Below are 15,832 nucleotides of genomic sequence, written 5' to 3' on the forward strand. Positions count from 1 at the left end.
ATACTGTTTTCCACAACGGTTGAACTAATTTACATTCCCACGAGCAGTGTAGGAGGGTTCCCCTTTCTCCACAACCTCGCCAACATCTGTTGTTGTTGTTTGTCTTTTGGATGGTGGTGATCCTTACCCGTGTGAGGTGGTATCTCATTGTGGTTTTAATTTGCATTTCTCTGATGATGAGCAATGTGGAGCCTCTTTTCATGTCTCTGTTGGCCATCTGAACTTCTTCTTTGGAGAACTATCTGCTCAGCTCCTCTGCCCGTTTTTTAATTGGATTATTTGCTTTTTGTTTATTGAGGTGTGTGAGCTCTTTATATATTTTGTATGTCAACCGTTTATCGGATCTGTCATTTATGAATATATTCTCCCATACTGTATGGTACCTTTTTGTTTATTGATGGTGTCCTTTGCTGTACAGAAGCTTTTCAACTTGATATAGTCCCACTTGTTCATTTTTGCTTTTGTTTCCCTTGCCTAGAGAGATATGTTCATGAAGAAGTCGCTCTTGTTAATGTCCAAGAGATTTTTGCCTACGTTTTTTCCTAAGAGTTTCATGGTTTCATGACTTACATTCAGGTCTTTGATTCATTTAGAATTTACTTTTGTGTGTGGGGTTAGACAGTGATCCAGTTTCATTCTTTTACATGTAGCTGTCCAGTTTTGCCAGCACCATCTGTTGAAGAGACTGTCATTTCCCTATTGTATGTCCATGGCTCCTTTATCATATATTAATTGACCATATATGTTTGGGTTAATATCTGGGGTCTCTATTCTGTTCCACTGGTCTATGGCTCTGTTTTCGTGCCAGTACCAAACTGTCTTGATTACTGTGGCTTTGTAGTAGAGCTTGAAGTTGGGGAGCAAGATCCCCCCACCCCCACTTTATTCTTCCTTCTCAGGATTGCTTTGGCTATTCGGGGTCTTTGGTGTTTCCATATGAATTTTTGAACTATTTGTTCCAATTTGTTGAAGAATGCTGTTGGTAATTTGATAGGGATTGCATCAAATCTGTATATTTCTTTGGGCAGGATGGCCATTTTGACTATACTAATTCTTCCTAGCCAAGCGCATGGGATGAGTTTCCATTTGTTAGTGTCCTCTTTAATTTCTCTTGAGTGTCTTATAGTTTTCAGGGTATAGGTGTTTCACTTCCTTGGTAAGGTTTATTCCTATGTATTTTATTCTTTTTGATGCAATTTTGTGGATGGAATTGTTTTCCTGATTTCTCTTTCTATTAGTTCATTGTTAGTGTATAGGAAAGCCACAGATTTCTGTGTTAATTTCGTATCCTGCAACTTTGCTGTATTCCGATATCAGGTCTAGTAGTTTTGGAGTGGAGTCTTTAGGGTTTTTGAGGTACAATATCATGTCATCTGCAAATAGTGAAAGTTTAACTTCTTCTTTACCAATATGGATTCCTTGTATTTCTTTGTTTTGTCTAATTGCCGTGGCTAGGACCTACCCTCTATACCCATTTTGTTGAGAGTTTTTATCATGAATGGATGTTGAATTTTGTCAAATGCTTTTTCAGCATCTATGGAGATGATCATGTGGTTTTTGTCCTTCTTTTTGTTTATGTGGTGGATGATGTTGATGGATTTTCAAATATTGTACCATCCTCGCATCCCTGGGATGAATCCCACTTGGTCATGGTGTATGATCCTCTTGATGTATTTTTGAATTCGGTTTGCTAATATTTTGTTGTGTATTTTTGCATCTACGTTCATCAGGGATTATTGGTCTGTAATTTTTTTTTTTTGGTGGGGTCTTTGCCTGGTTTTGGTATTAGGGTGATGTTGGCTTCATAGAATGAGTTTGGGAGTATTCCCTCCTCTTCTATTTTTTGGAAAACTTTAAGGAGCATGGGTATTATGTCTTCTCTGTATGTCTGATAAAATTCTGAGGTAAATCCATCTGGCCTGGGGGTTTTGTTCTTGGGTAGTTTTTTGATTACCACTTCAATTTCTTTACTGGTAATTGGTTTGTTTAGATTTTGTATTTCTTCCTTTGTCAGTCTTGGAAGGTTGTATTTTTCTAAGAAGTTGTCCATTTATTCTAGGTTTTCCAGCTTCTTAGCATATAGGTTTTCATAGTAGTCTCTAATAATTCTTTGTATTTCTATGGGATCCGTCATGATTTTTCCTTTCTTGTTTCTGATTCTGTTGATGTGTGTTGATTCTCTTTTTCTCTTAATAAGTCTGACTAGAGGCTTATCTATTTTATTTTCTCAAAGAACCAGCTCTTGGTTTCATTGATTTTTTTCTATTGTTTTATTCTCAATTTTATTTATTTCTTCTCTGATCTTTATTACGTCCCTCCTTCTGCTGACCTTAGGCCTCATTTGTTCTTCTTTTTCCAATTTTGATAATTGTGATGTTAGACTATTCATTTGGAATTGTTCTTCCTTCTTTAAATATGTCTGGATTGCTCTGTACTTTCCTCTTAAGACTGCTTTTGATGCGTCCCACAGAAGCTGGGGCTTTGTGTTGTTGTTGTCATTTGTATATTGCTGGATCTCCATTTTAATTTGGTCGTTGATCCATTGATTATTTAGGAGCATGTTGTTAAGCCTCCATGTGCTTGTTAACCTTTATGCTTTCTTTGTACAATTTATTTCTCATTTTATACCTTTGTGGTCTGAAAAGTTGGTTGGTAGGATTTCAATCTTTTTTAATTTACTGAGGCTGTTTTTGTGGGCTAGAATGGGGTCTATTCTGGAGAATGTTCCATGTGCACTTGAGAAGAATGTGTATCCTGCTGCTTTTGGGTGTAGAGTTCTATAAATGTCTGTTAGGTCCATCTGTTCTAGTGTGTTGTTCAGTGCCTCTGTGTCCTTACTTATTTTCTGTCTGGTGGATCTGTCCTTTGGAGTGAATCATTTGTTGAAGTCTCCTAAAATGAATGCACTGCATTCTATTTCCTACTTTAGTTCTGTTAGTATTTGTTTCACATATTTTGGTGCTCCTGTATTGGGTGCATATATATTTATAATGGTTATATCCTCTTATTGGACTGAGCCCTTTATCATTATGTAATGTCCTTCTTTATCTCTTGTTACTTTCTTTGTTTTGAAGTCTATTTTGTGTGATACTAGTACTGCAACACCTGCTTCTTTCTTCCTATTGTTTGCATGAAATATCTTTTTCCGTACCTTGACTTTTAGTCTGTGCATGTCTTTGGGTTTGAGGTGAGTCTCTTGTAAGCAACATATAGAGGGATCTTGTTTTTTTATCCATTCAGTGACTCTGTGTCTTTTGATTGGTACATTCAGTCCATTTACATTTAGGGTGATTATCGATAGGTATGTACTTATTGCCATTTCAGTCTTTAGATTCGTGGTTACCAAAGGTTCCAGGTTACTTTCCTTACTATCTAAGAGTCTAACTTAACTCACTTAGTATGCTGTTACAAACACAATCTAAAGGTTCTTTTCTATTTCTCCTCCTTTTTCTTCCTCCTTCATTCTTTATATATTATATATCAAATTCTGTACTTTTTGTGTATTCCTTGATTGACTTTAGGGACATTTAATTTAATTTTGCATTTGCTTCATAATTTGCTGTTCTACTTTCTTTACTGTGGTTTTATTACCTCTGGTGACAGCTATTCACCCTTAGGGACACTTCCATCTATAGCAATCCCTCCAAAATAGACTGTAGAGATGGTTTGTGGGAGGTAAATTCTCTCAGGTTTTGCTTATCTGGAAATTATTTAATCCCTCCTTCAAATTTAAATGATAATCTTGGCAGATAAAGTAATCTTGGTTCCAGGCCCTTCTGCTTCATGGCATTAAATACATCATGCCACTCCCTTCTGGCCTGTAAGGTTTCTGCTGAGAGTCTGATGGTAGCCTGATGGGCTTTTCTTTGTATGTGATCTTATTTCTGTCTCTGGCTGCTTTTAACAGTCTGTCCTTATCCTTGATCTTTCCCATTTTAATTACTATGTTTCTTGGTGTTGTCTTCCTTGGGTCCCTTGTGTTGGGAGATCTGTGGATCTCCATGGCCTGAGAGACTATCTCCTTCCCCAGATTGGGGAAGTTTTCAGCAACTACCTCCTCAAAGACAATTTCTATCCCTTTCTCTCTCTCTTCTTCTTCTTTTGGTATCCCTATAATGCGAATATTGTTCCATTTGGATTGGTCACACAGTTCTCTCAATATTCTTTCATTTTTAGAGATCCTTTTTTCTCTCTGTGCCCCAGCTTCTTTGTATTCCTCTTCTCTAGTTTCTATTTCATTTATTGTCTCCTCTACCATATCCAACCTGCTTTTAGTACCCTGCATCGTGCTCTTCAACAATTGGATCTCTTACCTGAATTCATTCCTGAGTTCTTGAATGTCTTTCAGTACCTCCATTAGAATGTTAGTGATTTTTATTTTGAACTCCCTTTCAGGAAGAGTCACGAAGTCCATGTAATTTAAATCTTTCTCGGGAGTTGTATTAATAATTTTACTCTGGACAAGGTTCCTTTGGCGGTTCATGTTTGTATATGGCGCCCTCTAGTGTCCAGAATCTCTATTCTGGAGCTGTTCAGCCCCTGAAGCAATGTGGGGGGTCGCAGGGGAGTGGTACTTGTGCCTAGGGGGAGGAAAGAGATGTTCCCCACCTCCCTGGCTGCTGTGCCTGTCTCCACTGCCTGAGCCAGTGGGCCGGTCACACAGGAATAAGTTTTTGTCCCAGAGCAGCTGGATATGGGTCCCTGCTTTCCACAAGCGGTGGGAATCCCAGTCTCCCCAGGAACTCTGCCTGTATTAACTTTCCAACCGGGTAGTCATATGAGTCTCATGGAAGCACCACGAAATGTAGGTTTGTGCTCCCAGAGCAGATCTCCAGAGCTAGGTATTCAGCAGTCCCAAGCCTTCCACTCCCTCCCTGCTCCGTTTCTCTTCTGCCAGTGAGCTGGGGTGGGGGAAGGGCTCGGGTCCCACGGAGCCACAGGTGTGGTTTGTTACCCAGTTCGGTGAGGTCGGCTCTTTTCTCCAGGTGTTTGCAGTGACGCCGTCCTCTTTCCTGTTGCTCCCTCAAGATTAGTTACGCCAACTATATTTTCTAATTGGATCCAGTTTTAGGAGGAAGCCTCTGTCTCTCCTCTCACGCCGCCATCTTTAATCCCTCTGCCAGCTTATTTTTTAACTTTACCTATACGCTGTTTTTTTCTCCTTGCGGCCCTCATCAATTAGTGTGCAACTTAGGCAACTAATTTAGCATGCAGGCCCAGCTGTAAACAACATAGTAAAAGGCAGGAAGTTGAGAAGTAAGATTCTTAACTTACCCTTTAGCAAAAAGAGAATAACTCAGCCCACCTTGGACAATAGGTAGGCAGTCTTTTTTGATATGCTCCCAGACCAAGACTCCAGTAGTCCAGGGAAAAATCAGAGCAGGAAGTGCCTTGTGTTAAGTTAATTCTAAGTATTCAGTAACCACTTAACAAGTCTGCACCCCCAGCTCTTAGTCACTTTCCCGAAGAATCCTTAAAAGGGGGAACCCCCAATCTTTCGGGTGCTCCTCTCTCTGACATCGCCTGCACTTTCTAAGTGAGTAACCTTTTAACTTTAAACCCAACCTTTCAGGGGGCGCTCCTCTCTCTCTGAGGTCGCCTGCACTTTTTCTCTAAATAACTTTAAATAAAACTTACTTTGCTCCACTACTGAGACAGGGACTGTGGGTTTAGACAGAGTAGGGTGAGGGCCTCCAGAAAAAGACCCCTACTGAAACACCATGTTAAACAATTAGGCAAAGCCAGAGTCACATTAATTCTCTAAAGTAAAATATCAAACTAGGAATGTAAGCATTCTTCAGTGAGATTAGTTAAAACTAAAAGCCAGAGTTAACTTGGCCTGGAATATTTGAATATCCCCCAGATAAGAAAACACGTCAGCATAGCCCATGTCTTCATAGTGTCAATTAAATCAGGCTATTATAAAATTTACTTTAGCCTGCTAAAAGGCCCAGCTTATTTTCTTTAATCTTACCCTGATAGGGAAAATTTACAAGGACAGCAACCTAGTGGGTGGCTCCACTCTGTCTTGCACCCCTCCCTCCTCAACATAAACAACACTACAAGGACAGTAATTTACGAGGTGGCTCCCCTCTGCCTCACCCCCTTCCTCAACCCAAACAAAAAAAAAAAACACTCCCTTGGTTTCCCGGTGCAGCACCGGGTCCCAAGGTTCGCTCCCTAAACTCCCTCCCCTTTGCCTGCTTGCTTGCTGTGCATATAGGAATGTTACAGATAAGGAAGCAGAAAGGTATAAATTTCTCCCTTTTCCTTTGTTCGGGGCTCAGACTTTTTGGGAGATTACTCCCCTCTGAGCCCGCCGGTGTGAAATAAAGCCTCAACACTCCAAGACCTCTGAGTGCCGCCTGGTTTTTTTCCGTCGGTGATTCAGTCCAGGCTTTTTTTCAGTATTTTCTGTAACAACCCGAGTGCTGCTTTTCTTCCTCCAGCCCTAATCAAGTAATTTACAACCTGGGCAGTTAATATGGCAAGCAAGCCCAGTCATAAACAACATAGTAAAAACAGGAAAAAACTCCATCTTAAAGATAAGATTGCATTTTAAAACCCAAGAAGTAAAAAATAGGTTTCTTAGCATAACAGACAATAACTCAGCCCACCTTGGGAGCAGGATAGGCAGTCTTGATTGATACACTCCCAGACCAAGAAGCAACTATCTGGGGAAGGAATCTGCTCCCAAACCTAGAAGCTGCTTATTCTGGGAAAGAATCAAAGCAGTACATTTCTTGTGTTAACTCTGCAAAATAATCCGGAAGACTGATAAGAAACTTAGTGTCTCTTCAAAGATAAGCATTTGGGGACCATTTAGCCTGTCTGCGTTCCTTGCCCTTTGTCTCTCAGCTGCCTATAAATCCCCTAAACAACGCACCAACATGGACTCTCTTGTCCCCTCCTGGCATGAGCCAAGAGCTCTGTCTTCTCACTTTATCTCTAAATAAAAGGCTCGCACTTGCTCTTCTACTTTGAGTGCTTGTGAAGTTCATTCTTTGACTCGGTGAACAAGAACCCCATCATCACTACTGTGTCTCTGCCCTTCAATTCTTTGTTATGGCAGAGACAAGAACCAAGGAAAACACACAACGCTCCCGGAACTGTAAGTACCTATAGCCTGCTACTGACCAGAGCCTTACTGATAAAGTTGATTAACACACATTTTGTATATGTATTATATACTGTATTGGTACAATAACCTAGAGAAAAACCTTTTTTTCAAGTTGTCGCAAATCCCCCAAAAATTTCCCAGTATAGTTATTGAAAAAACTCCGCATTCAACTGGATCCGTGCAGTTCAAACCCGTTTTGTTCAAGAGTCAACCTTGATTTTTGAAACTCTAGACTCCATTTCCCTTCAGGCATGGCAGTCTCTGGACTACAACTCCCATCAGGACAGGCAGGCCACGTCCTCCGTAATTACCCAATTCCCTCAATCTGGTTTTCCAGGCCCAGCATTCCTTGTTTTCCTAATTTGCTAGAGCATAGCAAATCCTACGAAAAGCCAATTGGATCAGGAAATGTGAGACAAGGTCGGCCAATCCGCCAGTCAGAGGGGCGGAAGAGGGCTTGGCCATATCATGCTTGGTCCCATGCTCCGCGGCTAGGTCACTTGGCCTGGCAACTTGGGCAGGACCAGACGACATGGGCGCCACCTGGGGGAACCCCGGACGCGCGCGGCTGGCGCTGTGCCTCGCGGGCTTAGTGCTGTCTCTCTACGCGCTGCACGTAAAGGCGGCGCGCACCCAGGACAAGGATTATCGCGCGCTCTGCGACTTGGGCACCGCCATCAGTTGTTCGCGTGTCTTCTCCTCCAGGTGAGTGTGGGAGTGGAAGGCTTGGGGGATCTGGGCTGCCCGTGGAAGCAGTGCATGGCGACCAAGTGTGCATGGTGGCCAGGTCGCCAGACGATTCTGGAGCCTGGGATGGGGCGCCCGGGGAGTGGACGCATGGGGGCCCAGCTGGTCCAGGAGGCGTTGCCTGGAGAAACGGGTGTGTCCAAGGTAGTGTAGAGCGGGGCCGGAGGCGTTTGATAGTGCTGGAGTTATTCTGGGGAGTAGCACGTGGCTTCCCATGCCAAGGAATAACGGTGACCGGATAGGAGGGGAAGGTGGCTAGCATAGGAACTGATGTTGGTCTTGAGGATGGCTGTGACTGGGAACAAAGGCGGCCAGAACTGGCTATGCTTGAGGGCCCAGGATTAGTGGGATGCCTGGATACAGAGGAAGGGAGTGGGCAGCCAGGAAGCTGGAGATTTAGGAGTACAGGGTAGAGAGATTCTGCCCTGGGTTCTCAGTCACAGGTAATTCCGTAAAGCGAGGTCAACCCTTATATCCACTTTGACGTTTTAAAAATTACTGAAGATCTAGGATGAAAAGATATCTATGGGGGAACCATGGTCAGGCCTGGCCTGGGGATAGGGGAGGATAGGGGCAGTTACTTGGAAACCTGAGGTGGCCAAAGGGAGGATACACCAGGAGGTCACTGACCCTTGGACTCAGCCTGGCATGGGTGAAAGAAGGAGGGGAAGGGCAGCCCATATGGCATCATGGAAATCACCACTCCAGGACAGGGCCCAAGGCACTGGGTTAACACTCCTAACATAGGCCCTTCCCTTCACCAGTTGGGGCCAGGGCTTTGGACTGGTGGAACACATGCTGGGCCAGGACAGTGTACTCAACCAGTCCAACAGCATATTCGGTTGCATCTTCTACACGCTACAGCTGCTGTTAGGTGAGTGGCCCCACCCCTTCGTGATAGGCCCCTTTCTGCCTTGGCCAGCCCAGCCCCATCCCTTGCAATCTTGGTAACCCAATCATCTGACAACCAGCTGCCCATCAATGAGAACCCTGGGAGTGGAACTAACAGGAGTCTTTCAATTGGTTTAGATACTATCAGAGCCAGAAGGATTTCCTAGGACCCCAATTTTGTGGAAGAGACTCAGAAGTTCCTTTCTAGGGGGGATTCCAAGGATTGCTGTCTTTAATCTCATGAAAGCTCAGCAGAGAAATTCACTATTTGGGTCCTAGAGATCACTGAACAGATAGAACCAAGGCTTTGGTAGGGCCTGTTAGAACCTCCCATTTTAGAGACTCTTTCCCAGGAACCCCTGCTGTCTGGGTGGCACCACTAAGTTGCAGCAGTGTTCTAGAGGTGGATAGTTTCCTGAAGCCCTTGCCTGACCTTTTTCTGCCTTGCAGGTTGCCTTCGAAGCCGTTGGGCATCTCTCCTGCTGGTGCTGAGTTCGCTGGTGTCTCTTGCTGGTTCTGTCTATCTGGCCTGGGTCCTATTCTTCGTGCTGTATGATTTCTGCATCGTTTGTATCACTACCTATGCTATAAATATAGGCCTAATGGTGCTTAGCTTCTGGGATTTCCAGGGACTCCAGGGCAAGGCCAAGAGGCACTGAGCCTTCACCCCAAGCCAGGCTAACTTCATGCTCTGCTTTGGCATGTTGAGCCTTACCCAAGGGGGCCATGTCTGGATCCTTAGAAGAGTCTGCAACCCACCATACTCCCACACAGACAATGGACCAAATGTACTACACTCTTTCCTCTACCCTAGTGCCTCTGTCTCTGTCCCAAAGGGCTGCTTTCCAAAGCTCCTGCCATCCAAGGAGGGAAGGCTCTGAGCAATAAAGTTTCTTAAATAAATTAGCCAAGTCTGAGCCATCTGTCTGCCATGGACCGTAGTGTTACACCCCCCTAGTTTTGTCTCCTCTGGGACTGGAAGGATATGAGTTACAGGGAGAGTAGAGAGCCTGCCTGGGAATAGGAGTCCCTTCCCCAGCATGTGGAGTCAGCAAGACCTGGGGCACCATCAGCCCCCACCCCTAAGAAACAGACTGGTAGCTTGTTCCTGCTGCCCACAGTAGCCAGGCCTCCTCTCCTGGGAGTGCCAAGCACACACTTGCAAGGGCAAGCTGCCCTTCTGGTTTTGTGCATGCTTACTGGGAAGTTCTCCCTATAGTCTAAACTTAACCCTTCCTGCTGCCTTATCTACCACCCAAGTCTTGGCAGTTTTGGAGGCTAGGGTCAGTTTGTAAGTTTTGTTTTTGTTTTTCCTAATATATACTAATCCCTTACCCACATGCCAAGCACATGTATTAACTCATTGAACGTAAGTACTGTTATTCCCATCTTGATGAGGAGACCAAGGTACAGAGAGGCTAAGTAATTTGCCTAAAATCAACTCCACAGCTAGTGCCAGAGAGGGTGTTAGGGAGCCTTCAGGATTTGAATCCACTGGAGCCATTTGGCTCCAGTGACTGTGTTCTTATCCCTGGCCACAGCTGCCTCTGTGTTGGGGTCAGGGTATCCAAACAGACTGGGTTGGCCTCACAAGTCAGGAAGAGGAAAAGGACAGACCCTGAGTGTCCCTCCCTCCTGATCAAGTCTTCCAATACTTGCAAGAAAGGTGGGCACCACCATAACCCTATTTCCCAGAAAGGTGGCAGAGACGTACTGAGATTTGCCAGTCTCATAGCCACCAAATAGGAGACAGCCCTGGCCTCTCAACACCCGGCCCTGTTTACACTGCCTCTGAAGCAAGATGGGAGAAGGTATGTGAAATCCACCTAAACCTGGGCCTGGAAGAGAGGCAGGGAAGCTGGAGAAGTGAGATGGCCTACCCACTGCACCCTTCATAGCTCCAGAAGGAGAGCATCCATGCTGGAAGCAAGTTAATGCCATTTCTACGTTCAATAAGTGAGTTTTTCAGACAAAATACAAACAGGCTAACTGTCCAGAGTCACTCAAGAATTAAAGTGGGGAATTTGTATTTGAACCATGGCCATAGCTGAGGCCCAGAGAGGGTTAGTGAACAGCCAAAGGTCACAAAGACACAGCACCAAGCTGGGAGCTGCTGGCTAGCTTTCAATCCAGGAAAAGCAATGACACCTGACTCCCAGCCAACTTGGGATGGAGCAGGGGTGGAGCTAAGGAGACCCAGATGGCTTCTCTGAAAATCAGCGCAGGCGGCAAAGTAGCCTGTGACAATATGAGGCAGAGCCGGGGACCAGGACTTCTCATCCTGGGAGCAGTAGTCCTCACAGAGGGTGAGTCACCCACATCAGAGTGGGCGGGGGCATAGTGTGGTGGGGTGCAGGGGCCACCCTCTAGGCCAGCAGGCCCTGCAGCTTGGTGCATGAGGCAATCTGCCTGTGGGGCAACAGTCTGCCTATGGCATTGTACGTGGCTGTAGGGGGGAGGTATATGTGGCTACCTGTGTCAAAATAGGTGTGATTTTCTTGGATTAGTTTTTCTGCAGAAACTGTGTCCATTTGCCTGCCTTCTGCCAGAAAGACAAGTCCTGGGGCTCTTTGGCTTTAGTCTCCCTATCTTAACACATGTCCCATCTGTGGCTCAGATGTTCAGTGGGTGTGTTTGTGTGGGCCGGTTATGGGGAAGAGGCAGGGCAGACGACATTTTGGTAGAGTGGTGGCTTCTGGAAAGAGGGAAATCCAAGTTGTCGGAACAAGGGTGGAGTGAGTCTCAACCTCTTCAAGCCCTCCTCCACTTGGACGTGACACAAGCCTCTAATCCTTTCTTTTAGGCCTCCATGGCTGAGAGCACAATTAAGCTAATGCTTTATACATTCACAACCATCTCCCTGACTCACTGGTAGGGGCAGGAGTCAGGAGTTCTGAAGCCTGGAGGAGGACTGGTTCCAAGCCGAACTCCAGGCCCTGCTCCTCAAGCCCAAGAGTGCTGAACACAGCTAAGGGAGGAGAATTAATTATTGAGTGTATGTTCTGAGTAAGTTCCAATAAAAGCTATTTCATGACATCATATAAATATTTTCATTTTGGGAGGAGCTGGTGAGGTAGCCACAGAATCATAGGTAAGGACCCAGGGCCCATTTGCTGAAACCTGTCCCCTCCACCAAGACCGGGTCAAGCAGGTAAGGCTCCCCAAAGTCTCACCTGTGTCTCTCTTCCCAGGTCTTCAAGCAGCTCAGCGTGGTAAGCTCTAGGGATGTGGGGCCTGGGCCTTGGGTCTGGGTTGGGCCTGCGGTGAGGGCAGGACAGAGGCCTGCCATCAGCCTGACCCACCTCTCTCCACAGCATGTGGGCAGCAGGGCCCTGGCCCCCCTGAGCCTCAGGAAGGCAACACAATGCCTGGTGAGTGGCCGTGGCAGGCCAGTGTGAGGAGGCAGGGGTTCCACATCTGCAGCGGGTCCCTGGTGGCGGACACCTGGGTCCTCACTGCTGCCCACTGTTTTGAAAAGTGAGTTATGGCTGGGATCAATCAGTGTTACTGGCCTTGGGGAGGATGGCAATTTGTTCCCAAACCCCACCAGACCAATCCCTTCCCCAGAATAATGGAAGTACCATTTATCGAGACTATGCCATGTGCCAGGTACACATTATCAAGGTAATCTTAACAACCTGTTATAGTAGAAGCCTTACAAATGAGAAAACAGGTTGGAGAAGGAAAGGCTTTGCTTAAAGCCACAGGCCGGTATTTGCCCATCTTTCACCTACCTTGTGCTGTCTCCCATGATGCCATTGTCCTTTCCTTCTTTTGCCCTCTACACCTGGGCCTTGTCCCTCCCTTTCTAGGGTGGCAGTGACAGAACTGAACTCCTGGTCAGTTGTCCTGGGTTCTTTGCAGCATGAGGGGCTGAGCCCAGGGGCTGAGGAGGTGGGGGTGACTGCTCTGCAGCTGCCCAGGGCCTATAACCACTACAGCCAGGGCTCAGACCTGGCCTTGCTACAACTCACCCAGCCCATGGTCCACACACCCCTCTGCTTGCCCCAACCCACCCATCGTTTCCTCTTTGGGACCTCTTGCTGGGCCACTGGCTGGGATCAGAACACTGATGATGTTAAGTACTATCCCAGACTGAAGCCCAGAGATCACTTGCCCAAGCTCACAACTTTGGCTGCCACTGTCCCTGCCCCCAGACCTGTCTCCCTTGCTCCCTGGAGCCCAGACCCTAGTCCCAACCCTCTCTTTTGCCAGCTCCCAGGACCCTAAGGAATCTGCGCCTGCGTCTAATCAGCTGCCCCACTTGTAACTGTCTCTACAACCAGTTGCATCAGCAGCTACTGGCTAGCCCAGCCCAGCCTGGGATGCTGTGTGGGGGCACCCAGCCTGGGGTGCAGGGACCCTGTCAGGTCTGATGGGAGGACAGGGGAAAGAAGCAGAAGGGGAGGGGGCCTAGTCCGGGTCTGGGCACTCAATCCATAGGGATGGGTGGAAGGGCCCCTGTTGGAGGGTGTCTGCCCAAAGCTGAGGCTCAGGCTTCTGTCCTTGACTCTGCTGCCCGGCTCCAGGGAGATTCCGGAGGCCCTGTGCTCTGCCGTGAGCCTGATGGGCAGTGGATTCAGGCTGGGATCATCAGTTTCACAGCAGGCTGTGCCCAGGAAAACACTCCTGTACTGCTGACAGACATGGCTGCTCACAGCTCCTGGCTACAGGCTCGAGCTCAGGAGGCAGCCTTCCTGGCCCAGAGTGCAGAGATCCTGGAGATCAGTGATGAGGACAGCTGTGTAGGTAGGAGCAGGGGGTTGTCAGGAGTGGAATGTGTGAGGATACCCAGGCCTGCCTGAGGACTTCTGGGCAGCAGGTGGAAGCCACAGTGAAGCAAATTTCAGACTGGAATAGAGAATTGATACAGGGCATCCACCCTGCAAGGAGCTATCTAGGCAGCCTTTAAAGCCCCTTTCAGCTCTTAGGATAGGAACAACCCCATTTAGGGCTAAAAGGCACAGATGCTTCAGAATCTTAGGTGTTTCAAGTTTAGGTAAGAAGAGGAATCTCTGAGATCTGGCTAAAAGTTTTTGAGATAAGCAGCAAGTTCCCAAGCAGAGACCTGATGAGATTGGACAAGGCAGGCCTCCTTCAAAATTCTGGCAGGAAAGTGACTAACATGCAAACTGAATGCAAAACAATTCCTGGGACAGAAGCAATCTATGTCTTGATGGTAAGAGAAGCACTAGTAAGCCAGGACATCTGGGACCAGTCCAAGCTCAGAGGGGTGCAAGACAGGTGGGGTAGGATAACAATAAGCTGGGCCACTCCCATGAAGCTGGACCATCAGGGTTAAAAGCTTAGGCCCTGGCTTTTGAATCCCAAGTCAACTACTTACCTGTAGTCACGGAGCTAGAAAGTCACTTAACCTCTCTGGAACTTCAGTTACCTTTGGTAACATGGGTTACCAAAGGCCTTGACATGCAGTGAGCACTCAGTAAGAAGGCAGACGATGTAATCCATGTTTCAGCTTGTGGATCCTTGAGAGGGTCTCCAGGCAGGAGCCCCCTTCCCATGGCCCTGGGATGCCAGGCTGAGGCACTAGGGGAAGCTGGCCTGTGGTGGAGCCCTGGTGTCAGAGGAGGTGGTGCTGACTGCTGCCCACTGCTTCACAGGGTGAGCCCTGGCTCCCTCACCTTTGTGTCCCATCCTTGCTGGCAAACTTGCCACCCAATGCTGTCTCTGCACAGGCGCCAGACCCCAGAGGAATGGAGAATTGGGTTGGGGGCTGGACCAGAGGAGCGGGGCCTAAAGAAACTCATCCTACATGGGGCTTATACGCACCTGGAAGGGGGCTATGATGTGGCCCTCCTACTACTGGCCCAACCCATGACACTGGGCCCCAGCCTCCAGCCCCTGTGCCTGCCTTATGCTGATCACTACTTGCCTGATGGGGAGCATGGCTGGATTCTGGGGCTGGCCCAAGGAGCAGGTATGTAGGACACAGCCGCCAGCAGCTGTCCATTCAGCCTAGAGGATGCTGGGCAACTTAGGTCTTTTCCCTTGCCCTACAGACACCAGCTTCCCTCAGACAGTGCCTGTGACCCTCTTGGAGCCTAGGGCCTGCAGCCGCCTGCATGCAACCCTTGAGAGTGATGGCATCCCCATCCTGCCAGGGATGGTGTGTACCAGTGTTGTGGGTGAGCCACCCCACTGTGAGGTGAGCCCGTCCCCCAAACCTTACCCCACAGACCCCTAGTGTCTTCACCCTACAACTTATGTAAACCTTCTGCCACACTTGGTCTCTGGACCTGCCTATCACCTGAAACTTGGCTTTTCAGCAAAGTGGCTCCCAAAGAGCAAGAGCCTCAACCCAGCCCCTAGCTACTTCTGCCACCTGTAGCTGCCTAGGGGTAATAGAAAGTCATCCAGTGTCACCTAAACCCTGGCAGGGCCTGTCTGGGGCACCACTGGTGTACAAGGTGAGAGGCACATGGTTCTTGGCTGGGCTACACAGCTTTGGAGATGCCTGCCAAGGCCCTACAAGGCCTGCAATCTTCGCAGCCCTCCCCACCTATGAGAACTGGGTCAGCAGCTTGGACTGGCAGTTCTATTTTGCAGAGGAGCCAGAGCCCGAGACTGGAAGCTGCCTGGCCAACATGAGTATGTGACCCTGGGGCCTCCCTGCTGACCCTTCCCTCTCGGTCTATGGAAAGATCTGTTCTGACTGAACTCTGGCTGCCCTGGGTGAGGTGTAGTAGTGGACAGACCCATCTGGATTCAAGTTCTGTTTCTTCATCAATGTGTGACTTGGGGGCAGGCCCCTCAACCTCTTAAAACCATAGCTTTCTCATCTGTCATGGGGGTTAAGTAGCACCTCCCTCCTCTTCCTTGGAGGACAGGGTACAGTTGTAAGAATGAAGCCAACCCCACTCTCCTTCCTCTCCCTGACAGGCAAAACAGGCGGCTGTTGAGAGGTGGCTCTGGGATACTGCAAACAGTGAAGCAATTCCTGCATCACTGCTCCTGCCCCTCTGCCATTCTCCCACCCACACACTATTCCAGGCACTGGAGCAGCCCACCAGCCCAGCAGGTTCAGGGAAAGCACCTGCCCCCACTCCCCACCCT

General features: G+C 47.6%; 2 protein-coding genes across 3 annotated transcripts; both read left to right on the forward strand.

Moving 5' to 3' along the window:
- Positions 1–7,461: 7,461 nt before the first annotated feature.
- On the forward strand, positions 7,462–9,664 carry VKORC1 (vitamin K epoxide reductase complex subunit 1). Of its 2 annotated transcripts, XM_017643024.3 has the most exons (3): positions 7,493–7,825; positions 8,632–8,741; positions 9,209–9,664. In XM_017643024.3, exons 1-3 carry the CDS (start codon positions 7,653–7,655, stop codon positions 9,415–9,417), a joined length of 492 nt encoding a protein of 163 aa, XP_017498513.1. In that variant the 5' UTR covers positions 7,493–7,652; the 3' UTR covers positions 9,418–9,664. The 2 variants fall into 2 exon arrangements, with proteins under 2 accessions (XP_017498517.1, XP_017498513.1); XM_017643028.3 differs by lacking the exon at positions 8,632–8,741 and having other exon boundaries at positions 7,462–7,825.
- Positions 9,665–9,818: 154 nt separating this feature from the next.
- Positions 9,819–15,829, forward strand: PRSS53 (serine protease 53). The gene is given in 12 exon segments (XM_073215299.1): positions 9,819–11,064; positions 11,950–11,970; positions 12,073–12,235; positions 12,571–12,835; positions 12,952–13,128; positions 13,288–13,507; positions 14,235–14,250; positions 14,252–14,380; positions 14,455–14,696; positions 14,779–14,924; positions 15,157–15,367; positions 15,659–15,829. Coding segments are annotated over 12 exon segments (1,716 nt in total). The 5' UTR covers positions 9,819–10,958; the 3' UTR covers positions 15,679–15,829.
- Positions 15,830–15,832: the final 3 nt, after the last annotated feature.

This window comes from Manis javanica, chromosome 10, assembly GCF_040802235.1.
Source record: "Manis javanica isolate MJ-LG chromosome 10, MJ_LKY, whole genome shotgun sequence".
NCBI lineage: Eukaryota > Metazoa > Chordata > Mammalia > Pholidota > Manidae > Manis > Manis javanica.